Source organism: Aulonocara sp. 'chitande type north' Nkhata Bay, linkage group LG7, assembly GCF_057382095.1.
Source record: "Aulonocara sp. 'chitande type north' Nkhata Bay isolate Kocher_YH1m ecotype deep benthic linkage group LG7, A_spYH_male_GT1.1, whole genome shotgun sequence".
Lineage (NCBI taxonomy): Eukaryota > Metazoa > Chordata > Actinopteri > Cichliformes > Cichlidae > Aulonocara > Aulonocara sp. 'chitande type north' Nkhata Bay.
Window position 1 is genome coordinate 63,839,154 of NC_141350.1, and position 26,601 is coordinate 63,865,754.

Consider the following 26,601-nt stretch of genomic DNA (forward strand, 5'->3'; position numbering starts at 1 on the left):
CTATTCAGGATCATTTAGTGAAAACTGTAACGGCACCATTTCCTCCCTCTCTGTGCTTCCTTGGTTTATGATAAATGATTCAGGCACACAATACTACCTTTGCAACTTGGTGTATTACATTTTTTATGCTTTTGCTGTCATTTCTGCTAAAGAGAGCGTAACAAGGGAGTAAGACAATATAAAACAAGTATGATTCTTTCACAGCTCATAGACCTTAACAGAACATTCTCTTAGGGTAGAGGGGTTTAAAATTAGTCTGTTTAAATAGTTGAAAATAGTCTGTGTTGGAACAAGCTAGCAAAAAATAAATGGCCTCAGAACTGGAATGACCACACACAAACAGTGACAAGAGAGGTGCTTTTTTTTTTTGTTTGTTTGTTTGTTTTTTTGTGTCAGAGTCCAAAGTTTGTGACCTATTTATATATATTAAAAAAAAGAAAAATTAGTCTTGCACAACTACTGCAAGTGTCCAGATGAGCTGTTTGAAAAGTTGCTTTGTGTTGTGCATTATGAATGATGTACATTGTTCTACAGTTCGTGACAACCACTTGAAAAATAGTTAAGGATCAGCCAATAGCTATAATCTCTCCACTGTATCCTGGGTCTAGTACGGTGCGTCCACTTGGCAGGACACGCTCAGCCAGAGTTTCAAAACATGTTTTCCGGTGTTTGTGTGTTTGCGTATATTGGTAAATAGTCTAAAGTCAACAGGATTTCCAAAGGGGTTATACGTAAAAGTAAAGAAATGACCTGTTTTGCAGATGTCTTTATGACTCTGCATTATTGTACATACTGTTTTCCACATCATTATCAACTTATTTTACACTGGTTGCAATTTCTTCTACTCTCTTGGCTTGATCTCTCTTGTAAAACACATTTTTAATGTCAGAATTCTACTTTTGTAATTAAAGAATATATATAGTCTTGTTGTCAACAACTGATTGCAGCTTCTGCCTCATGACAGAAATGTTCTTTCTGGCTTAAAATGGCTAGATAGCATTCACAAGAGATATGTGTGACAAATATTTCATAGATTTTAGGCCAACAAGACATTCACTTTTTGCTCAGTGATCACTTTTTGGCACACCGGAACATGAACCCAGGAGGTGACCACCTCAACAGGCTCCTTTCAATGTGGAGGAGTAGCAGCTATACTCTGAACCCCTCCTGAATGACTGAACTCCTCACTCTGTTGCAAAGGGAATAGCCCATCCGTCCTTTGGAGAAAGTTAATTTCCACCGCTTGTCTGTGATCTCATTCTTTCACCTTTGTTATTTATTTATTTATTTATTTATTTATTTATTTTCAATTTTTCTTTTTAAATCTTGCTAGCAAAAAGGTCAGGCTGAGATTAATATATTTATTGCCTTTCTCAACAGCAATCGGAGTTGCTAAAGTAAAATATTGTATAGAGATGTTTGAAGCCCTGTGATAGACTGACGACCTGTTCTGAGAGCACCCCGCCTCACCCTGTGATAGTTGGGATAGGCTCCAGTCCTCCCTCGAAACTGATAAGTAGAAGCGGAAGAGGATGTCACCTTTCTAACCTCCATTATCCCACCTACGACCTTTCAGTTGAGAATGCTTTCTAGTAAGCTTTTCTCCTAAGGCTTTGTTGTAATTGTCCTTCATCTTAATTTGTCTTTGGTAGTTCACTTGGAATGACACCTACTCAATCAGTCCATGATGTAATTCTCTATTAGCTGAATTTGTGTTGTAAGGCAGAAGAAGTTGGTCAGGGTAGTTGTTTTGGGTAGTCCTTTCAAAGTACACCTGTCTTTACCAGGAAATCTTTATTTCACTTAGTCTACTTACATTCCTCTCCTCTTCCTTTGCTTGATTGTCATTGGCATCATTGGAATTCCCTACCCAACAGCGAATCTCACCCAGTATTCTTTGCTAATTTTAAAAATGTTTTGAATTCATATAAATTCTTTTGCCTCCATTTTCACCACCACTTGTCTTTACATAGGGAAAAAAACACACCTCAAGAAAGCAGTGTAGCATTTGCAGTTTAACATAGTGCTCAAAACTAACACAATAAAATACAAAGTCACACAATAGCGCAAATTAACCAATCAAGGAAGTAGTAGCTTCCATATTTTCTAAGGTACAAAATGGTTTATGTCACTGGAGTGGTCTACAGTTCCTTGGCCTCTCTGATGTCTTGCACTACAACATCTTTACTATTACATATGACCTCATTTATAATGGGGGCTATGTACTGTTATTTCAGTGTGCTCTGTCCCAAAAAAAACCCTTGAAGAATCATTTAATTCTACCAATGGTATATGACATGAGACTGAAATTAAAAGCACAGCAAATCAACATATGACAGAATTAAAGAAATGGAAAATGTCATTTCTGTTCAAAATATCACTGACATAGTTGTTGGATTACTGATCTGTTCTGTTAATCAGTTTATAGGCTATCCAACTAATCTGTTTTATCATGTGCATAGTTTGTTTTAAGTTAAAGAATAGTTATATTGATATTGCATCTAAATATGTTTTCATAAGTTAGGAGTTGTCACAGAAAAAACACAAAGCAAGAGACTTTAACACAGCTTCCGTGTCCTCATGTCTCCTCATTAAATGAGACGCAGGCAGCTGGTTTGAAATTCTGCGCTTGTTTGCACACGGTCCTTAATTAGATGAAATTATGAGCCTTATTAATTATTTGTGATTTGTGTATAAATGTGTTGGATAATGGGATTAGAGGCTGCAGGTGGGAGAGGAGATAAGACTGTGCGAAGACAAAAGCTTATCTTTTTATAGGAAAGAAAGGAAAGCACTGCTGGCTCAGATCATACTGAGCCCCGGATACTTTCCTCCAGGGTTAGACCCTGAAGGTTTTCCTGCCTGGTTGCTTTCCTTTTCTCGAAGTATGTGTGTGTGTTCACATACTCCAACACAACATTGACCTATTCTGCTGTTACACCCTGTGGAGTCCCTCTGGCTATCCTGGCGTATGTGTGTATTGCTATATAATTGAGGTAAAAGGAGAAACGTGCTTGTGTGGGATCAAATAAGAGCAGGAAAGAAGCACTGTTTTGTGCTCATGCATGTGAATAAAGCACCTTTGTTTACATTGTGCTGGAACTTGGCTTTCAGGCTCGAGCAGAGAATGTGCCATCTTAATAATTAATGGATTGTCTTAATTATGTTTACTTCCGTTAAAATCTAGGGCATAATTTGTTAAAGGGGTTATTCATGTTTTGCATACACATACATTTGGGTCATCTCTTTTCTTGCCAAACAGTGTAAAATAGTTTTCTCTGCTGCACTATTTTAAAAATAGAAAATGCTAAAAAAAATAAACACACAACAAAAAACGGTAAAACAAACAGGATGTAAAATCGGCATTCATACTGACCCACAGAGAAATTGCAGGGTAGACCTGACTGTTGCCTCCATTATCACCAATCAAACTTACCTTTATCTGTGTTGGATAAAGGTGTTGTGTTAGACCAAGCTATTATCATGTCACAATGGCATGGCATTAATGTTGTGGGTTTAAATGAGCAGCATCACATTCTGTTTAGATTCTTTCATCTGTGTAGTTTGACAGTTGTAATTACATGTTAGAAAATAGATAAATGACTGCTTTGATTCTTTTCATGCACTTCCTCTTGTTTATTTTTTCAATGAGCACATCCTCCCCTTTTTCTCTCAGTCACTGTACTAAGAACATTAACAGTGTCAAAGCTAACATTTATCATATCCTGCCTTTTACTTGTTACTTATTACTCATGCATCTCAGCCTCTGGAGTTCTTGTTAGAACTTTAGCCCTTTGGGGATGAACTTTGACCTTGCAGTAAGGCTTAAGCCATATTAAGAGGCACACTTTGAATGACAGGGTGTGGTAGAGGTCAATACCCATGGGTCAAAGGGGATCAGGGCCAAACAGGCCCACTCCCATCCATTATGTCCTGTTTTCTCTCCCAATCCTCTTTGTCCAAGTTTCATCAGATTAAGTTGTTATAAAAGTTAGTTTCTTGTTTGCACAAGATAATTAACTTATTCCCTGAAGTTATTATCACGAGTTAATAACTTCTTCCTACAAGTTATCGTCCCCAGACTTGTGGGGTCCACTGTCTCTTGTCCTATTTTGTTTTTTCCTCCAGTATTCTGGTTCTTACATAAGCTTTACCTTAAATGTAGTTTATGATTAGCTCAAGCTTAGTTCATGGTTAAACAGAACAGTTACAATTTTATTTCTAACTTATCCTCTCCTGTGAAACTCTTTCCTACTCTATTCAGCTTGTCCTCTCTCTTTCTCATTTTGCCTCCATCCTCCTCAGCCTTAGCCTTTTCTTTGCTGTTATTTTCCCTCCTCCCTTCTTCCTACCCTGCAACATCTATTCTCTTACTCCTGCCCTGTCATGGCCTCTATACTCTTAAGCCATTGATATACCAATACACTAAAGGGACTTTTCATTTCTTTGTCCACATTAGTGACTGAATCAGCGCATGCGAAGACCTTTTTGTTTTTGTTTTTTACCCAACTCCCCTGTCATCAGTTACTGACTGCTGTTTGCAGTTCTAACCACCGATTAATGCCAATAATAATGGAGCTTCTCCAGTCTGTCGGTTTCATGCACGCAAAGCGACAAACATTCAAAAACAAACCACAAGAATGATTTAGTTGCTGTCTCCTTTTTGAAAAATGACAACATACTGTCTGAGAAGAGATGATCTCCTCGGCTATTTAAGTGTTTTTGTAAGCCCAGACTGTTGTGACAAATAGAAGTGTAGGTGTATGTGTTTGTTTGCTCTCATGGAGCCTGATGCTTGATGATTGAGTCCTTTTGAGGCGTAATAGTTAAGAGGTTAAGATTAGATATTGTAAACACATTCAGGATTTAGGACACAACTCATAATGGGAGTTAAACAAGTTGAACCATGTTTTGACTTAATCACTTCCCTGTTTAAGGTAAATTGCAGAAGGATATCAGGTGCCTATGATGCTGGATGTTTATTTACTATACATCATTTGATCATGCCAAGACTAACACTTGGCACTATCAAACACAATTTGTCAGCTAAAAGGAGCGTACAAGAGCAAAGGGAAGAAAACACAAAAAATAAATTCAAATGTAGGAACTGAAGCTTATAAGAACCTAAGAATTAGAAGTTAAACCCAAAACTCTGTAGAAACAGGGGCGTAGCTCAAATTGAATAAGAATAAATAAGAACTAATTCTCTAAATTACTATAATGAAAATGAAATGGGGTTCTAAGTCCTCAAGTAAGAAAAAAAGGTCAAAACTCTGAGATCACAACATGTTTGAAAGGGTGACTGCCATCGGATGAAAGGAATGGTGCAGACAGCCAATCTGCCAATCACAGGCCTAAAATAATTTACTGATCTATGTTTCAAAATCTAACATCTTAACACAGAAAGTCTTCAGCAGGAAACAAAAGGTCTCATCTTAACTGAGTTAAATTATGATTAATTAAATGTTTAGAAACTAAATGTTTTAGTTTCTACACAAACTGTTCGTAAGGGTGAAGTTGAAGTGTTTTGTTGCATTTTCCTGAATATACTGGGTTTATTTTTAACCCCTTTATCTAATTTCCTCCTTCTGTCGTCCTCTTGCCTTTCTGTAGCCAAATGATAATTCTTTCCTACTGTACCCTAAGATACATGCAGACACACAAACCCAGTGAGTAACATGGCACAGCAGTTCATAGGAAACAGCCAGTTATTTCAGTACTTTCAAGACCTTAACGGTCATGTAAGTAAACTTTAAAATCAGTATTGTATTTAAACTAGATTTAAAATTGCTAATAATTAAGAACAATTTCTGATTTATAGTGGTGGCTTTTAAGAGTATGTCCAGAAAGGTCTTTTGTGAGTAGTCTTTCTTTAAGTGGACCGTGGCCTCTTTGTGGAAATCCCCTTTCTTTTTCTCATAGCCACAGACTTCAGAGATTATCTCAGTGTTCATTTGTCTTCGTCTTTCCTACTGTTTTTGTTCTCGTGTTTACCTTTTTGTCTGCCTTTTTTTTTTCTTTATTAGTATTAGCTGTATAGTTTTTTGTTTTGTTTTTTTTCTGCTTGCCATTGCTCTAGTCAGCCTATTTAAATAGAGCCTATGGAATACATTTCTAACTAAAATGTAAAATATTGAAGCTTTATTTACTTTTCTATAAGACTGACCAGAGGCAGACCTCTAAAATCAATCAGTTGTTCTTGGAGCCTTTTATTTAACCATCTTAAGAATTTAAGATGGTTAAATTCTGTTTTTATTTATTTATTTATTTATTTATTTATTTATTTATTTATTTATTTTTGTTACTTCAGCTAGCCTCTTCTTTTTTTCTTCTTCTTCTTCTTCTTCTTCTTCTTCTTCTTCTTCTTCTTCTTCTTCTTCTGGAGACTTCCCTCAAAGTTTAGGGCATTTAGAAGAATGCTTCTAAATAAAGGCTTTAAAATATTGATTTCTTCCTGTTAGAAGGGAGTTTTTCCTTCCCACTGTCGCCAAAGTGCTTGCTCATAGGGGAATCATATGATTGTTGGGTTTTTCTCTATATATTTTTGTAGGGTCTACCTTACAATATAATGCATTTAGGCAACCATTGTTGTGATTTAGCGCTGTATAAATAAAACTGAATTGAATTAATTTCAGGAATCAGCCAGAGACATAAAAGGACTACTTGTCCACTTGTTGCCAACCAATAGCATACTAGAATTTTAGTGTCTTTACCAAAGCAAATATTTAGAGTAAAAAAAAATTCTCATCTGTGTCCTTGTTGTCTGATTTATTAGTCTGCAGACTTAAGATTGATTAGTCATGTCTAGTAGGCTAAAATAACAAGAACTTTGTTAGGCCATCTATCTCATAAGAGATTATGCCCCTGGTTTAATGAGTATAACGTATGACGTGCTGAAGAATATCCACAGACATGTTTCCACTCGAGCAGGTTAATTCACAGTTGGGTGTTTTTTGTTTTACACTTAGTTAACTGTAATGTCCGCTCTGAATGCTAGAGTTGTTTTTCACTTCAAGCACACAGTGTCAGTGCTGTTAATGTATACTCAAAATGTAATTATATAATTTGAAATCAGTCATTTGACTGTGAAAATCAACAATCAGTTATTTGGTTCCACCCTGATTCTACGAGCCATTCGATCTCTACAACCACAGTGAGAGCTTGGGCCATAATTCTGGCCCTTGTCCACCTTAAAACATAGTTATCATCCTTCATATCTTGGTGCACACATGGATAATGTGTCTTCATGACGCATGAACCACCGCATTCTTTCTTTCTCTAATAAATAAACGGAAACGACTGAGGGTACCTTTAGCTTACAAATAAACTATTGTGAATGATGTGACTGATCAGTTGATTATAGGGCTGTTCGATATAACAATATATATCGGATGACGATATAAAAACATCTATCGTTTCATTTTACGCTATCGTTTGTTTCGTGGTGTCGCAAAATAAACTGTTTACGGCAATATTTTTTTCATCGTTTTGATGGTCACTGTAGTGGCTATATTCATTTCTTAGTTCTCTCTTTCTTTTATATTTAATATAACCACACTACGGACGGACAAGCGCCTGTTTTTTATGCGTTGTGGTTAGCAACAACGACGGTAACAGCATCGCGTGTCTGCTTGTTTATGTTCCACATAAACCTTTCACAATAAAGCTCAAGATCCTGTTGAGACTTTCCAAAATAAACTGAATTACGTGAAAGAGCAGATTATTTACGGATGAGAAGTAAAAAAAGAGCCGTCAGGTGCTAAAAAATAAACCTTAGACTCAAACAGGCTTTTTCCCCGCAGCACGCCGTGTAATAAATACTCACAAAGAAAACGGCGGCCGTTACAACTTGTGTCTAAAAATGTATAGTTTCATACATCGGTTAAAACACTCAACTCCAGCTACATGACGTGCAGCTGGAAACACTTCCCGCAAGACTAGCTGCCCGAGATTCACAGGATTTACAGAAAATGTTACATTTTTGTGATTTATATCATTATCGGGACGATAGAATTCTTATATGGGGATATGAGATTTTGGTCATATCGGACAGCCCTAGTTGATTACTCACAATGCTGATTTAAATAAGAAATGATATTTTTCATCATGTCTTGTTTGTCCTGCAGGATTTTTTTTTTTTTTTTTTTTTTTCTTTTGCAAAATAAATTGGGTTGCACACTGCAGAATCTAAGGTCAGCAGTCTGTGTGTTTATTACATCACCAAACATATGAAAAGATTGCTTAGTAGACAGAAGTCCTGTCATTTACCCTCGGGTCATTATGTCACACTAGAATTTCCAATTTTCAAAAATGCTGGCTGACAGCTTTTCTGCTTACTACTCGTAGTAAAACCTTGTGTTTTCTGCGCTGACTCCCAGGTGTCACATGTCATTTCCAAACTTATTGCACAGATTAAAGAGAAAATGGAACATGGTAAACGTCAAACATGAACATGGCTCTGACTATTTGTCTCCATGTTTCTCGTCCTCTTCTGTGTTTCTTCCCTTAAGACATTTTGTGTGTCCATTACCACCCCTCCTTTTTGTAAATGATCAGCACTTCAAAGCCTCCATTGAGCAGTGTCAGTAAGCTCCCAGGCTGCAGGATCTGCTGAGCCCAGGCTTACATTAAAGCTTATCCAATCCCAGCTACAGGTGTGCTGCGCTGCCTGTTCCCAGGGGACAAGAGACGCTTCAAACACACCAAAACACAACCTTCAAAAGGCTGCGTGTCATCAGCAGTAATTCCTGAACACTGAGGAATCAGCAGAGTGCTCTGTCATCTGAAACTGACATTGAGAGAGTGAGAGAGAAGCAGAGAGAGTGTGGGCAGAAAAACACACTGTCATTCATACCTTCTCATTATATCCCTGAGTCACAGAGAAAGCCCGGAGCTGAGCTTTCCTACACATTACCAACCGGTTGTGTGGGAGTTGGGATTTTGACCATATGTAGTAATAGCTGCAAGTAACCACATCACTATGTTTGTGTTGGTTTTGTATATTTGTCTTTCTGTTTGTGTATATACATGGATATGCATGTAGGTGTGTCTAAAAACAGACCTTGAGGCATGCTGTGGGCATGTGGGGATTGGAGGTGGAGGTTCTGGTGGGGGATCATTGTTCCTCCAAGGTGATGAAGGGAACACTCGTCTATACACTTAGCTATACATTGTAAAGAGATGTTCTAAACCTGGTTACATTGTATATCGATGATCTATAGTGAATTCAGGTCGTGCTTTGAAACTCTTCACAATTGTACATCTATTGTCCTGTAAATGTGAAGGTGATCTGAAAGTATATTATTTAATTTTTTTACTTGTTCAAAGTTTTCAATGTTTTCTTCTAACAAGGTTACAAAAAGCTGTTATGTCCTTCCCACTTTACTTTGAAAATGTTTTAGCTGTCTTTGCTGAGTCAAACGTGGGAAACTGTGAATGCCTTCTGTTCATCTGGACGTAGCGTTTTTGTCACTCATCCAAATGACTTTTTCAGTCGAATGCCTTATTAAGTTTGTCACCTTAGTTGGAATTTCTTGATAATCTCAGAATATTTTCATAGTGATCCCTGAAATGGAATCTGCCTCATCTTGAGCTGTTGTATCTCTGCGCGTAGCTTGAAGTTAAGTCTTAGCTAGTTTTAATTAAATAGATTTCCATTTGGCTTGATACTCAGGGATACCCCAATATACCATACATAACATAATATTCTTTTAGGTCGACCAACTCTGTTCTTTCCAAACTCTTCAGTTTTCAGGATCATAGCATCATGTTAACTAATGATATGGACTCAGCTTGTGAGTTTCAAAACAAGATCAGATTTTGGATGGTGGTTGTCTCCCAAATTTTGATCAGTCAGACCAAAAAACAAACGACACGAAGTTTTCACTGAAAGCTGCAGAGGTATCAGGCATTAATGCTCTCTTTGTAAGCTCGGACATATATTAGGAATAACTAAGATATTGCAGATCACAACGTAAGCGCAACATTACAAGTTTTCTCACATATCAGGTTTTTTTTCTCCTTATAGCTAATTAATTTGTCCCTTTTTGTAGAGCCACTCAACACCACTCATTTACCTTACACCAGATCTTATTAGATTAGATTAGACCAAGTGCTGGGACATGAACTTTTCCCTAACCCTCTGGAGAGGCAGCTCCATTAATCTCTTGCAATTTGAGCCTGTGTCAGCCCTGTGATAGACTCTGGGCTTTTCCAGCCTGTAACCCACCTTTTCCTAAACATGTGCCAAGATACACTGCACACTCTTCTGACTCTTCTCAGTTTAAGGGAATAATTGATAGTGTTGATACATTGAACTGTATATTGTAAGGTTTGGTCTGATACTGGACAGTGTAGCTTTTGTCCTGTAATGCCTGCGTGTATTGTTTAAATCACTGAGGTTCTGTGAAAATGCCGACTGTTAGGTGGCAGCTCCAGTGAGGGTAGACGTGCTTCTAGGGTGAGTTTCAGCAATAAGTCAAACACACACAACCATTTGGAACTTCTAATTATAACACTGAGTCATACAGAAACTTTGAGTTGAGGTCACAGGTGTTCCTGAATCCATGGTTAGTTTTTATATACGTATGTTTAACTGTTTCAGCTCTATGATGTCACAGATAAAGTATATGTCAGAGACAACTATTTGTATTTGCTATTAAGTCATTCCTAATTTGTACCCATGCATACACACGACACAACAGCAGTGAACATACTTTCACGTTGTAATTTATTTTAAAGAGGCGATGAGCTAATGCCACATGTTCTCATCCTGTTAGTCTTTGGGTGGCTAACGGGAGACATGCTCTAACATGTCAGTGTTTTGAAGTTGGCATTTGGCTATGGAAGGTAACCTCTCCTTAACTGATGTCTGACAGTGATTGAGATGGATCGCAGGGAGGGAAGGAAGCAAAGAGAGACATGAGGCTACTGGAGAGAGCCATTGGCAATAAAAGGGGGGAGGAGGGTGTGTCTGGGAAATGGACTTGTTTTAACATCAAAGATAACTGTACTCAGGACCCAGAAAAGACCTTGCATTTGATTGGGACACACTGCGCTTTACCGTTGGCTCTTCCTGTTTGCCAGAAGCCTTATCCTTATAAATTAGAAGTCTAAACCACCATTCCCACCCACATGGCACAAACCTGAAATAAATTCAGCATCTCAGACCAAGTTGATATTTTAGAAGTGTTCATTCTGCAGATTCTTGCCACATGCTACAGGTTAAACCCAGTTACTGCAACCATACCACAGCTTTATCTGGCTAGTTCCCAAAATGAACACGAGAACAAGGCTTATTACCATATCATTATACAGCATCTCATTTGGAATTAATGGTTAAAATGTAACATTTCGTGATGCAATTTTGAATTTATTGTTCTCTTGGTGTCCAGGTTTTGTGGTAGCAAAGTGAGGCACAAATCATAATGCTTCCTCCACCATGCTTGACTGTTTGGGTTCAGTTCCTTTTTCCTCCAAGCCTAAACATATGCTTTACACCAAAAAGTATAATATAAAAAACATTTTAATCTGTCCAGACAACATTGTTTCAAGCATCTTCAAGTGTTTCTACGTTTGTTTGTTTTTTTTTCCATAAACTTAAGACATGGCAGTTTTTGGGTGTTTTTGGAGTGCTTAACATCATTCTTATTTTGTGTTTTACTGCTTAGACTTTAAGTAACCAGACTGTATGTTTTTACACACAGAGAGAGGTACCTTTTTATAACCCACACTTTCAGCCTCATCTCCTTAATTTGGAACACTTTACTCCAAGTACCTTCTGGAAGAGTCACCACAGAGATTCACTTACTTTCCCAGCTTGGAAGTGTGATTGATTAAACAATGTATTCAGTAAAGACACAATAATCCAACTACTGGAATAAACTAAAAAACACATACATTGGGTTGTATATAACTGTGACTTGGTTGCAAATCAGACAATTTTATGGCGAGTAATGAGTGCTGAAAATTCTGGTAGTTTTGGTAGATTTTGTGTGTATGTTTCATGTGTCGACAAAAAACCAACTGTAAAAAAAAAAAAAAAAAAAAAAAAAAAAAAAAAACTTAAAGATTTCCTACTGTTTGCCTCTAATGTTGTAAACTAAACTATTGTGTCTAAAATTTGATGTGCTGTTTTTAGAACAAAGTGAAACTCAGGGCACACTGTCTGGTGAAGTCACAGAAGGAAAAGAGAAAGAAAATGTATCACCATCATCTGTGGGAGAAAAGACCACTGAGAAGGGTGAGTTTCTGTTGTTTGCCCTTATGTGCACAAATGTTCATGTGTTCATACATCATTGGTCTACATAATGTTTTGAAACCCTCACATCCATGTATTGAGCGGAAGTGCTGAAAGGGCCATACTAAAACAAGAAAAAAGAAGTCTAATTTAGTTGAGCTGGTTCAAAGTAGGGTAGAGCCATGCAAAACGTATGACAAGTAGAAACTTGTCTAATAGTTCCATTTAAGCCACAGTACTGTTGCAAGACAATCCTCTCTAATATTTTAGCTAAACTGCTTGTCATCAGTTTGCTTAAGGAATTAAGGCCTCAATTGTAGAGGAGAGACTCCACAGTGAACTACAGTAAACATCATCTTCACTGCAGCTGGGTTAGCCGCTTTTTTGTCGAAACACTGAGGCTGCTTTGGCTAAATTTTGTAATACTTTATATCACACACATGCTCCTACATATTTTACAGTCAGCATACATCTATTTTAGTTAGAAATGCAAGTGAAGTGTTGTCGAGCGCAGCCAGCATTCCTGCTGAGTTTTCACTAATAACAGCCTCCTTAACACAGTAACCTCACAGGCTTCCTATAATGTGAAAATTGGCTACTGAAGGCGAGAAAAAGAATTACTGGTTGGCAAAGGTCACTTCAGCCTGTTTGTTTCACACAAGTCACAACAGTGGTTGGTGGTGACATAATCACTGGCCCCAACGACCCAGCAGCTGGCCAATCAGCTTGCCAGACAGTAAGCTGATTTTTTTTTTTATTGATTTTTTTTACTCTGGGCTGCTGATCATGTCAAACTTTGAAATACCTTATTGGAACAGTCACTGGTCTGTAACAACGAAAAGTTCCTGTCCCAGGCATTTGAGCCCCAGGTCTTCTGAGTAATTCAAGTTAACACATTTTACAAGATGAACGGAAATCACACAGCTGTCTTCAAAGTTGAACCTTACTAGTAGGCTAAGGCTCATAAACATAGCTGGTACATTGTTAAAATGTGATGGATGCTTTTTTTCAAAATCGTGCTTCTGGATTTTAAAGTCAAAAATGTTACAAGAATATTAGGATGTTAAGGTTTTCACAGGTTTTCTTCTAGCACAGCTTGATGACAGAAAGATTTCAAACTGCTAAATTAATGCTCACTTTCTGATGTCCTGTTGAAATGGTATACTATATCAGGGTCTCCTTTCAGTACATTGTGAAAAATTATCACAGTCCTTTAATCACTTGCATAAACATGAGATGCATCTACAGAGTCTTTGACTGTGATTGTATGCATCAGTGTGCCTGCACACAAACATGGACAGTACACTTTATAAGTGAGTCTTTGTGTTCACAGCTTGCCTAAGCAGGCAGATTCTGCCCCCTGAGTAAATATGGGAAGCTACTGATAACATTCATTTGTGTATAGCAAGGACGCATACACACACCAAAACACACACAGTACACACACGGGCATTTTAGTAGGGGCAGCTCTGTCATGGAATGATAACTTATTTTGTTACTCCAGCATGCTTTGCCTACAGCACTATCTGTACTGTGTACCTGAGATTTTGTTAGTGTTGTGTTCAATATCCGAGTTGAATAAAATGTATTACAGCAGATTTACACCATCTTAAATGACATTCCCTGTTTTACAGAGCCAGGAAGCAAAAGGCAATAGTTCTTCTGAATGAAAGATCTAGGAATTTCTTCCAAGCAGAATGAGAGATTCTTGTGTTGTATTTTTTGCCTACAGTCACACTTCCAGGTGCTGTAAATATACTGACACGGGTGATGCGCCTGGCTCAACGGCACCTTTTGGACCCAATGGGGCGACAGCGGGTCGAAAAAAAGAGTTCACAAACACAGGCAGCACCCAGACAGCAGAGTCCTGCAACTGGACGCTTTTGCGGGAGTCGGACTTCGGCTTCATTAACACAAGCGCAGGTAAAACTTGGAGACATCTTGCTTTGAAATACAGCTAAACCATGACAGTAACAGTAGGTTTTAAAGCGTGTAACTCACAGCACAAGCCTTTTTGTATGGAGAATTGTTGTGTCTTCTACTCAGAGATTTAGATAAGATGTTTATTATTACTCATACCTGCATGTTCTGCAAAAAGCTATAGATTGTAAATTACAAGTCCTTTAAGTTTCCGTAAGACAGGTCCTGGACCTTTTTCTTTTTGTAGGGTTTCTCTGATTCACCATTTGATTCCATTCCAGCATAAAACCTTTGATAAAACTGCCCATGTATCATAGTCACACCTGAGTTTTACAGACCTTGTGTATGAACATGTCTAGAGATAAGATTTAGAGTTGCTGGTAGGGAGGTTTTATTACCATTGGACAGGCTTGCCTGGCTGCTTTCCTGTCTTAGTTTGTTGCCCTGAGCTCAATGGCTGCTTGCCGTAGACCTGTTTTTTTACTGGACAGATATCAGAGAGGACCTGATCTTGACATCTGTCATATTTTTCTAAATGCCAAAGCCTTACTTTACTACACATGCAAAAGTATACATTTATTATGAAAACTCACTTGTTCAGTATCTTTTTCTTTCTTTTCCATTGTGACTGACACAAGTGTTTGATGACTGAGAAGATAATGATTAATAACCACATCCTTTTAATTATTTTCCATTTAACCCACCACAGAACAAAAATAGAAGGTGTGCTTGGAAACCCGATCACTGCCGTTGTACGTTACTCTGGTTTTTGTTTTGTTTGGCTCGCTAATAATAAAGTAATATAACGTTCGTATTCACAGTTCATTCAGATTCAAACTTTCTTCCAAGCTGTTCTTTGAGTGCTCATTCCCCTTCAATTCTTTGCAAGATTTCCTGCCGTTTGGAGACTGATTTTTCTCACCTAAATTGAGTTTTCTTTTGTTTTTAATTTAACCAGCATTCACTGAGTGCCAGCATCTATGAAAGCCTTGAACAAAAGACCAAGTGTCTGACGACAAGAGTTTCAACAGCTCCATTCACAATCCAAAATCCTTTAGCTAAAGCCAATCTGGGCAGCAAGAATCACCAATTTGGCATCTCATGTAAATCACTTGTGACACAGCAGGGCTTATCTCTATAGTCCCCATAATGACTTTACATAATGTTTAGCAACAAGGATTTTCTGAACTTCTAACCACAAGTGTTTGTATCCTTACATGCCAGCACAGAAGCAGCTACAGTAAATTTGGAAAAAGAGGATTATTTGTCGGGGCACATTCCTATATCTTAAAACAAATGCTTATTATTTCAAGCTTGGTCTACTTAGTGTAGTTCTTCATTATTAGCCTGATGACTGAATAAATAAACTGGACACGTTCAGCAGCACAGCTCAGTTAGACAGTGCTGTGAGCATAAAATTGATGGAGCTTTGGGTTATGAAACCACACAGGTCACTAAATCTCTGGAGGTGGTTGCATTTGGACATCCAGCTCTGTTCATTCACTTTGACACCACAGCTTGGTACATAAAGGATTTTCTGTGAAAACAACTTTTTTTGTTTAAGTGACCTTTTTGTCACAAACAAACTGTTGCTCTGATTGTCCATGAAGTAAGTGACAGAATAACTGGATTTCTTAGGGTTTTGTGAGAGACTTTGGGCATGCAACCTGGAAACAAATCGGAAGAAATTTAAAAAAAAAACCATAAAGATGATCGATTCAAAACTGGAAGTGAAAAATAATAGAAATAAGAGCAGCGAAAAAGAATTGGAGGTGTCCAATTGATCTAGTGTGCCACAAGCAGACAAAGTTTGAAAACATAAAAGTGCAAAGAAGCTTCAGTTAATTCTGTTGAATAACTCTTAGAGGATTTTATTAGCTTGTTTTCTGTCTGCCAATCACGATCCCCGTTCATTGTCTATAAAAGTGTTGAAGTTCAGTTTTGGCACAATCAACATCAACAACAGCACTTTGTGGTAAAGAATCAAATTGTGTAGCATTTAATTTGTGTGTTTGTTTGTTTTTAATTTATAGAAAATGCGCACAGTTGGTATGACACAGTACCGTCTTAATACACATTCATAATTAATGATATTGTGTCACTAGCTGATGAGACAGAATGGGATACATCTCATCGCTGTGATTCAGCCCCAAATCATCTGGTTTCAGCTCCTTTACCAGCTCCTTGTTTCTTCTTTCAGATTCGATCCAGGAGGCGAACGCAGCAGAGAGGCGTCACGAATCAGCCAGTAGTGGAGGAGAGCAGTGACGATGTTACTGTGGGAGATGCAGAAGATTGCGAAAAAACTGAAGGGTAAGGAAGTTTAATTTTGAGATCTCTGTACTCAGCTATATTATTTAAAACTTTATGCTTGACTGTGGTTTAGAACAGTGTCCACTGTTCCACAGTGGATGAGTCTTTTGTTTGTTTGTTTGTTTGTTTGTTTGAAAGGAACAGCACAAACAGATACGTTTGTCTAGGATTTTCCAACGAAATATGTACAATCCACAATAAATCCTTTAGAAGCTTATACACATTAACACCTTCTGATATCATCATTACTCTTCTCTCCATTTCAGACTCCCTTTGTTTATGTACATTAAACAAAGTCATGAAACCCTCTCCTTTCATCAACACCTTTTCTTTTATGCTCATTTAAGTGGTGGGCTCTTTGATTCCCACAATCCGGTAAAATTTCCCCTGCAGCTGTTTGGGCTGTAAGAAACCTTTTGTGCATGAGTCATTAACAAATTGGAATGTGAGATTATAATTTTGTCCTGAGGGCTGCTCATCATCAGTCCCTTTGTCAGACTATGAAACATTTTCATAGTTAGGTGTGTACAAACGTAATTTGGTCTTCACTTTGTAGGGCTTATTCAAGAAACTCTTTATCTCATAGGGACTTTACTGTATGAGAGGTTTTCCCATGCATACTTAAAAGTGAGTAGTAGATACTTTCGGTTGCTCCGAAACTTTAATGGGGTTCCCTCTGCGGATTCATATGCATATTTACTCCAGACAGCCTTAATGCCAGACATGTTTATCCAGGCTTGGGACAGGCACTGGAAGTAAATTGATTTGTGACCTCCACCGCCCATGCATATTTAAAAGTGGTTATGCACACACGCAAATTAGCCCACACATACATAATACAGTTAACAATTAAAAGCATGAGGAACAACACAAACAGACGCAAAAACTCGTATTTAAACATGCATGTCCTAAACTACAGGATTGGGCTAATGTATTTTTTCTTTTCATTCCTTTATTTACAGTAAATATAAAGGGAAACTACAGAAAGGGGTAATTTAATGTCAATGTTATATTTTCCCATTTTATTGGTTTCATTTGTTTCACTGGCCCATTAAACATTTAACTGGTTTTAATTACTTTTAAATATGTTTGGGTAGCTTAACCTTAAATATTTAGTGTAGAGCACTAAGATTTTTAACAATCAAAACCTTCAGTTGTGTTAAAATCTTAACAATATATGTTTTGGAGTAAACACTGTGCCCCGTGCTCTTGCACTCACACCTGCATGCTGCAGGTACTGACATAGAGGCGGATGGTTGATGTCTTCCTGCATGAAATCTGCCAGATTTGCAGTTTATTTGCATGGGCAGACAAACACAGGCAGCTTTTGTCTTACCTCATTTTAAAACAGCTTTTTCACAGTGTAAAACCAACCAGCACTGGATGGAAGTAAGTGAAAAGTGTGTATGTGTGTGTCAAAGAGGAGAGTTGGCAGCACCACAATGAACTACCACCATAATAACATGATTACTGTCACTGCTTTTTTGGTTATTTTGTATTTGTTGTATGTAAAAGTGAGAGTAAGAGGCTGCCTGGGCTGATACTCATTTGCTTTTGTTCGTGCACGTACTCCTAAATACATTTAACAGTCTGGATGCTTCTATTTTTAGTCACAAATGCAGGTGAATCGCTTACACTGTCCAGTTTTGCACACCCTTCTTGCTGTTTTTGTTACCTGGGATACTTTTTTTTTTGTTAACCTGCCAATCAGGCCGCTGGTTTTGCCAAACACCATGTAATGAAACCTTAATCCTTACATAAGAACACAGACAGTTACAATTTGTGCTTGCTGCATGGTAGCATACAGTCATTTAATTTTTTTTTTACTTTTACAATTTCACAGTCACTTAAAGTATTGTTCTCTATTGTGAAACCAACTCGGTTTTCAGCAGCTTTTAGAATTTCACAAAAGTCTTCTAATCCTCCCATTGTAATGGTTTTTTTCCCCTCTCATAGGCTGTCACACTCATGTTAGTGGTGTGTGTGTGTGTGTGTGTGTACATGTGTGTGTACTCATGCATGTGTTTGTGCTCATGTTTCAAGCATACTTGTCATTCCTCGCAGCTTTTGTCTTCGTGTCAAGTGGTTTAGGTTGTTGTAACCAGGCTGTGGGTCACCAGGGGTCACCACTGGGATTATTGTAATAGGGTGGCAAATTAGGGGATGAGGGTTAGGACCAGGCGGTGAAAATGCCTACTGTCTTAACAAGCTGACTTGTCTCACGCTGACTTACCTTTGTTTGAATGATGACGTATTCACAATGTGGAGGTTTAAAAATAGCCAAATCTTGCACCCAATCCTTGGTGAATTGGATGTGCGCCTCCAGAGATTTATGATTGCAAAACTGGTTCGCCGTGTATGACTCCACAGACAAGGTACGAGAATATATCATGGTAAGTCAATAGCGGTTGGTCTTGAGGGTTTGTACTCCACTGCTGTAATTCATATGGGTCCACATTTCCAATGCACACTATTTTTTGCAAGTACCGTCTCTCTGCATCCGGACGCAATCTGTCTCTATACCGTCCTTTTTCTTTTGAGCTGCTTTTAAGTATGGTTCGTAGCAATCTTCCTTCCAACACAGTGTTTGTTTTAATTCGTGGCCTGCCAGTAAGGCTCCCACAATGCATTGTTGCGTTATGTCAACTCCAAAGCCCTATAAAACCAAACTGAATCCCCTTCAAGATGAGTTGCGTTCCAGATGCGTTTTTTACAGAAGGAGAAATATTTTGGTATTTAACAATAACGATAATAATACAAGTGTGACTGGATGATATACCTTTTTCAGAGTCAAACACTAATGCAGGTTTAGGATGATAGCATTGGTAATTGTTTTCCATTATCTGAGATGGTAATAGAGCTGTTATAAGTTATTATACAGATTAATTAAACCTCATATTAGCCTGTAAGATTGTTGTCACATTAAGAACACACGTTTTAAACATTAGACCGATTTCTCGTCACGGCAGGTCAGTGAAAATGAAGCAGTTCACACCACCCAAGTGTGAAATTAAAATGTTCAGTAACAAAGACAATGAGAAAAATCCTTTGCACATCTCACTTGTGCGGAGTTTTGCATAATTTAAGTCTGATCCAGTTTGTTAGCTTTGTTCTTTTCTTTTTGTTTCTCAGCAGGGCTTCAAGGATTCAGTAAAAATACATTTTTAACATTGCTTACTGCAAAGGATTTCTAAAATGTTCTTAATTTAATCAGCAAGTCACTGAGAGGGTGGGCTCTGTTCTCTTCTCTTGAGGGCAAACAAAAATACTCAGTTTGCATCAGGATTATTTTTTCTGTATAATGTGTTCACAAACGATTCATATGTTGAACCAGGACTTGAGAGTTACTGTGTGCTCACAGCAAACATCAAAGAAAAACATCTTGCTTAGGATCCTATCAGGCTTGGCTAAGTAGGGCCAGCTTCAGCGGGGTCAAAGTTCAGGGATTGGTGGTAGTGTGTGACCCCTGTTACACTAGGAGGTCACACTACTTGAATACCACAGTCACTTGGCATTATACCAAGACTGCGTGACATACCTATCCCTGTGCAGTGTTTGAGTATTTTTGCTTAGCCTTTGTCTCAGAGGTATACTGTCAGACATGTTGAATTTGTTAAGAAACCAGTAGACAAAACATGAAGCGACGTACAGGAGGCAGTCCATCAGACAACAGTAGGAATGCTCTGCGTTCCTTTGTGGCATTTGTCCCTCAGAATTCCCCCTGGCCTCCCTACCTGCCTAAGCAGGCTTACATACATTCAACAGATGTGATACTTTTAATCTTCAAATCTGGATCCAAAATCTATTTGGGAAAGTTCTTTATGGTATGGAATAACTTTTGAAGTCTTGACATTAGCATCATTTTTATGTAATCCCACCCCAGATATTGAGTTTCATTGTATTTTCCATTACAGTATATGCATGTTTGTCATGAGATGGAACAAGAAGCTATACTTGCCCCTAGCTGAGTTTGCTCAATAACTGCAAAAACTGCAAGATGAGAAGAAAAGGTTTTTGTTTTTTAAAGTTCAAATAATCAGGTGAAAAAAGAGAGAGAGGTGAACATGGTGGGCGTGGTGGTGCATCTGTGAACGATCCACAGATTTACTTGTCAAAGCCTTTTACTTTGGACCTTTTAACTTTTGTTCATTTGATGTAGATCTTATTTTTTGTTTTTGTTTGTGGTTTTTTTTTTTCCTTTTTGTCATGTTGTCTCTGAGATGTGAGTTTTAAGGAAAGGTGACATACACATGATTGGGACAAACCTGATTTATAACATAAGACCAAGCTTCATTCACTGAATCACTGAAATCCAAAATCATAATTTAAATTAAAGTCTGATTAACCACCCAGCCCCAAAAACCTGAAGTTAGTGTGACAAATTGTCATGATTGTATATTTAACACATATACATAGAAGAATGTTTGGTGTATAGTAGTGTAAGTAGCCTAAAGGTTTGAAGTACTTGCCCACATCAGGTTTTGTTTTTTTTTTAAGTATTTTTCATTCATACTTGTTATGAAGTGTGTTGGTGGCCTACATAATGATCATGTTATGAGGTTACATGCATGAGTAAATGTAAGAGGAATCATAATGTGGTTGAGGTGAATCTAATAAGGCCCTCCACAAGGTCTAGCTTCTTCCCTTATGCTCCCAAAACATTACATTGCATCTTCCTGCTTCATATTCATATAGATTCTCTCACCCCTTGCTGCTGTTGTTTTTATGTATTCATTCCCATGTACAAGTAACTGCTGATCACTTTAGCTGCATTGTATAAATGTTTACATTTCAGATTTAATTGTAGAAATATCCCTCAGTGAAGTGATTCAAATTAACTACAGCCATGTACGATTGTATTTCAGGTCAGAGCAAACTTTAAAGAGGTCAGGTACAGGACCTGTTTGCAAGGTGGTTCACGGTCGGAGCAATCACAGCAGAGTCAAGTCTTTCCGTCTTCTTCGAAGCGTCAAGAGCCCAGTTAAGCAGGCCCCTCCCCCCTCTTCCTCCTCTGTTCCCGCTTCATCCTCCACTGTTCCCGCTTCATCCTCCACTCTTCCATCTACCCATAGTCCACCTTCTACTCTTCAGCCCTCCAGTGTTCCTAAAAGTGGGGAGCAGAACGACTCGCCCAGGACAGCTCTCATCAAGTAAGATCCACAAATTCATTTTTCACCTTCAAATGCCATCAGACTTGCCATACCTCCTGCAGTGAAAAATTAAGAACTTTATTCCCCAGAGTTATACAAGCTCATTTGATATCACAGAATATTAGATTCTTGAAAGTGTTAAGTGTTGTGGGTGTTTAGTTGTACACAGCCTGAGAGCATAAAATTAATTTCATTAAAAGACTAATTTGACATTGTCATTAAATCTCCTTCCACCCAGATTGAATTATTTATCCTCCAGTGAGCTCAAATAAATGTGCTGCATGCTAATGTGTTCTCTGAATGAGTCCCACGTTACAAAGATATGAAAAGCTGAAAGCACTGTGAGGTTTATAGCATATCATTGTGACTTTTGTATAAACACCTATGTTTTTCTTAGTTAAAAGTGGCTTAACCCAGTTTGAAACAACTTGTACAGTTATTATTTTGATTAATCCACACTGAATAATTTCAACACTAACAACTTAATTTGGGGGAAAAAATGTTAGTACGGGATCTAGACAGACGTGGATTTTTAAAGGTAAACTAAAATGGCCAGGCTTGATTGTTTTCAGTCGTATGAATGTATTCAAAAAGATACAAAAGAGCTAAAAACTTACTACATTTAAAATTTGACAATGTTCCATAAATGGTTTCACTTACTGTGGATTTGCTGGATCGTAACGAGTACGTTGGGACAACCTTACTGCTAATTAACAGGCTGTAACCTGCCCAATAAACTCTTTTATGGGCTGATAACGGATATGGAATAAGGCTGGAGACGAGCTTAAAATTAGTTTGGTAAGCAGAGCGTACCACATCACATAACATATCAGGTTTCACAGTATCAAATGAGCCGCTTGTAATTCTGTAATAATGTGGTTGGAGGAAGTGTACTTATTTTACAGGCAGTGACAGCTGCCACAGAAACCAATTTCTTTTTCAGCTTTTGTTAAACAGAAAATTCCAAAGTTGACTGGAAGCCAGATTAATGTTAATTTCCATGCACTGCCATCCTCTACACCCTCCAAGATTCCAAAAACAAGGCCAAGACACATTGAATGAATCTAAACAGTAACAAAATATTAGATCCCAGCTTAGTGCATACAGATCTACACTTCTTAATTTACTATATAGTATAATTTTACTATCTTTCATAAAAAATTAGTCTAAAGGTACACACTTGTGGTTTGGCTGGCTCTTACACTGAATGTTTATGAAGTAATGTCTCCCAAACCCAGCTGTATAATCAATATCAAGAGAGTCAAAAGTTTGAAGAAGTACAAAGCCATTTTTCTTCCTATTTCTATACCTGCCATTCAATAAAATTTCAACTAGTGATGCAAATTATGATAATCAATGTAGAGCAGCCACTTAAATATTCATGAATTGTAATAATATACCATTTTGAGGTACTTCAAGGAGAAATTCAGACACAAGTGCCACAAGTAAAGGTAATACTGCTACGAGTTACAAGAAAGTGAAAGAGAATATTGGCTCACTCCTGCTGCCCACCATTACACTGACATTTAGATGTGTTTCACTGGACTAACATGTAAAGATTGTATTAACAACTATATCTGAGAGCACAGTGGCGTTGAATATCATGATATTAGCATGAAAAGCTGTGCAGCACTAATAAGACCCTGTATCCACCTCTGCCTTATGATTGTTAGCTTGTTTATACTTTATGATATTATGTTGTTGCAGTGAATGTTATATTTATACTTTACAGACTTTTTCAATGATATATGAAACCCATTAACCTTTCACTGTGTGCACTTTTCTAGAAACAGGTGGTATGTGGAAATGGCACCAGACTTACTCACCATACAAAAACATTCATTATTCATTTGCTTGGTTGAAGTGCAACTTTTTAATCTTTCATCCTATTAATATTTATGGGACAGGAGTGGTTAATAATACACCACTGATGTTTCTTTGCTGTCATGAATGTTTAATACTATAAATTGTCATATTTTAGCCTCAGAAACACACAAACGTCCGGCTGCCATGTTCCACAAACCTAAAGCTAGATTTCCCAGTGATTATAATCCTTATTAGTATGTACTGTTTCATGCTGTAAACACCAGTGTGTTTATGGTGGGTCTAATGGTTTTATAAGATATGTTGTATGCGAGTGACAGACTACGAGAAAGTGTTGACCCCCTCCTTCCCTCGTTGTGATGCATTGTTTTCCAGTGTTTTACAGTAGGTCAGGGTGGGGACACATAGCACTAAAATAGAACAGTACTTTCCTGTTGAGTTGGTTACGCACAATGCAGGTTTTGTACATCGTGTCCCTCCCAATAATCAAAGGAATCCACGTGGTTAAATTACTTTCTTTAATAAGTTAATTACCATTAGGAATTTTATATTAATTGACAGCTTAGTGACAAATTGAGGAATGAGCAGTTGAAAGTGTGGGAAACAAGGCAATAGGATTGGTATGTGCAGGAAGATGAGCTAAGCTGTCCTGTATTCAGTGCATCAGTGATGGACACTATCTGCCTGCCAGAGGCCCTGACCCTCCCAACCTGAAATTACTTTTCCCCTTTTCATAACTTCCATCATGCAGCTCACATCAGGGAATGATTTCTTTTTTTCTTTTTTTTAGATATAACCAAACCAAAGATGTGAAGCTCATATTAAACTTGGCCAGAATTTCTAAACAGCTTCTTTATGTTGGTAAAAGCAGGCAGGCACACAAAAACACAGAAGCCTCGCCCACATGCTGATTAAATCTAATTGGCTGCCCCTCATAAAAGAAGAAGAAAAAAGGGTTAAAGGGTATGTGAACAGGGATGACTTAAAAGCCCCTTTAATTTAAATAACAATAATTTTGGACTTTGAAAGCCATTGGATAAAAGAAGGGACTTGTGCCTATATTTTCTATTTTGATGCCATATTGTGAAATACAACATTAAATACCGCACACTATAACCTATAAAAAGTATAAATAATTTTTTAATCGGGGGTTTGTGCTTTGCTAGCTGTATTGCCTTAGGAATAACATTTTTGCAGTTATTTTCTTTAAAAAAGAAGGAAAGGGCTTTCTAACATTTTGTTCCATTCATAGTCACCAGATGGTGATTGACTGGGGCGACTATTGCTTGAACCATAATAAGAGCAATGATGGTAATGGATTGTCATGACATTTGATGAATGTTTCATTTAAAACGACTTTGTAATTTCTTTGTGGTGATCTCTTGACTCTTCACACCATCATCAGTACAAAATTGAAAATTACAGTTATGACAATAATTGATAAATTGACCATAGTTAGCAAATAATAGCATGCTAGTCCTTTAAATCAGAGGTCCTCGAAAATTTGATGACTGCATACAAACTTACCCTGATGTCATGGCTGCAAAATGAGTGCACACATAAAACACATGTTTGCTCACAGGATGATTGTTTCCAGTATTGGTTATTAGTTGTGTACTGATTGTTCCTTCTTTTAAACAGTAAGTGAGGTGGCATTTTTTTCTTTGACCCAGCAGTATTGGTTAATGTTAGGAATGCTTTAATCAAAGCGACACAATTGCTAGAGCTCAAAACTTGAAGCTGAAGAAAAAGGGCTGGAATTCCTTTTGGGGTTTTTAATGGGGGGTTAAGTTAAATTTGTTTATACGATGCCTTGCCAGGACAGATGTTTTCTGTTTTAGAAATTGCTTTGAATTCAGCTTTGGTCTGTACTTAACACTCTTCTAAAAACCACTAGATCTTGGCCTGCTCACAGAACTTCCCATACTCCTGTGCATCCTCCTGTCTCTCCGTCCATCTGCTCTTTTCTGTCATGTGATCATGTGAGAAACACAAGATAGACACACTAGGAGACAAGAAAACATGTTTTTCTCTCAAGTGTCATAAAACCAATTATTACTGACACGGTGCCAAGTAACTAGTTCAACCAGTATTTTGTCTGCAGTAGAGACAGACACACAAACACTCTTCTTTGTGCTTGAAGTACACATTTGCATTAGGTACAGTGTGTTCTACAGTGTATATTGTTTATTATGAATATTGTTTTTATTGTAAATTTTCAAGGTAGGTTTTTTGTTTTGTTTTTTTCCTTAGAGCAAACATATGTGAGCTGACATTTACTAAGAAACACACATTGTGTCTCTCGGCCATCTCTTCACAGAAACTGGGCGTGTTAGTTTCTTTAATTAAATCCAACTGCAGCCAGGTTCACTTTCAAAGTCTGCTAAAGGATTTCTTTTTAATCGTTTGTATTACTTTATAATAACACAGATATCGTTGTATTCACGACAAATAATGGCATGTATTTTGATTTCACCTTCACTGACTAGTTTACTAAGAAGTGCTGGCTTTATATCAAGGCTACAGATGTCTTATAAATCTACTGAAGTGTGTGTCTCTGTAGGCAACAATACAGAGTCACACAGTAAAGCGGTCCTCATGTGTTGAAGGCTGTAATAAAAGTTCACACACATTATTGCAGCAGAACATATGTGACTCTGCAGCGTGGCAGAAGTGTACAAGCCAGCTCTCTGTGTGTGTGTGTGTGTGTGTGTCATCTGATCCTCATCTAGGACATATATGCAGCAGCGTAGGAGCCACTACACATGGTACTCACCTCATCTTCTCCCCTCAGGGAAATGTGTTATATACACGTTTTACATATGTGTGCCTTTGAGTCGTACATGCTCCATATAATGAAATGTGGTGTAAAAGGAAAACAAAAACCTTTATGTGCATGAAAAAGTCAAGCGCTTGCATGGATGTACTAGATTCACACGCACACCACCTTTACCATTGTTAAGATGCAGGTGTAGCAGTGTTATGTAACAGGGTAGTGAGGATACAGGATGAATGAGTGGTCAATCACAAGGAAGAAAGGGACAGTGGGAACATTACTGCAGTGTGAGGTGCTTTGGCCAATCACGTGAGACCTTCATCCCCTGAACACTACCAGTAAAGTATGGATTCTGTCACTGGATAGTTTGTTACTTTATA

At 37.8% G+C, this 26,601-nt stretch overlaps 1 protein-coding gene across 2 annotated transcripts in view; it reads left to right on the top strand.

The window, feature by feature from the left end:
- LOC147326596 (TBC1 domain family member 2B) overlaps positions 1-26,601 on the top strand; it is a 62,586-nt gene that overhangs the window by 26,753 nt on the left and 9,232 nt on the right. Inside the window, exons 11-14 of one of the 2 annotated variants that reach the window (XM_086301915.1) lie at positions 12,140-12,241; positions 13,971-14,161; positions 16,359-16,471; positions 21,337-21,621. In XM_086301915.1, the coding sequence (XP_086158041.1) occupies positions 12,140-12,241; positions 13,971-14,161; positions 16,359-16,471; positions 21,337-21,621 (691 nt within the window). The remainder of the gene's footprint in view (positions 1-12,139; positions 12,242-13,970; positions 14,162-16,358; positions 16,472-21,336; positions 21,622-26,601) is intronic. The other variant, XM_086301916.1, reaches the window with a different exon arrangement.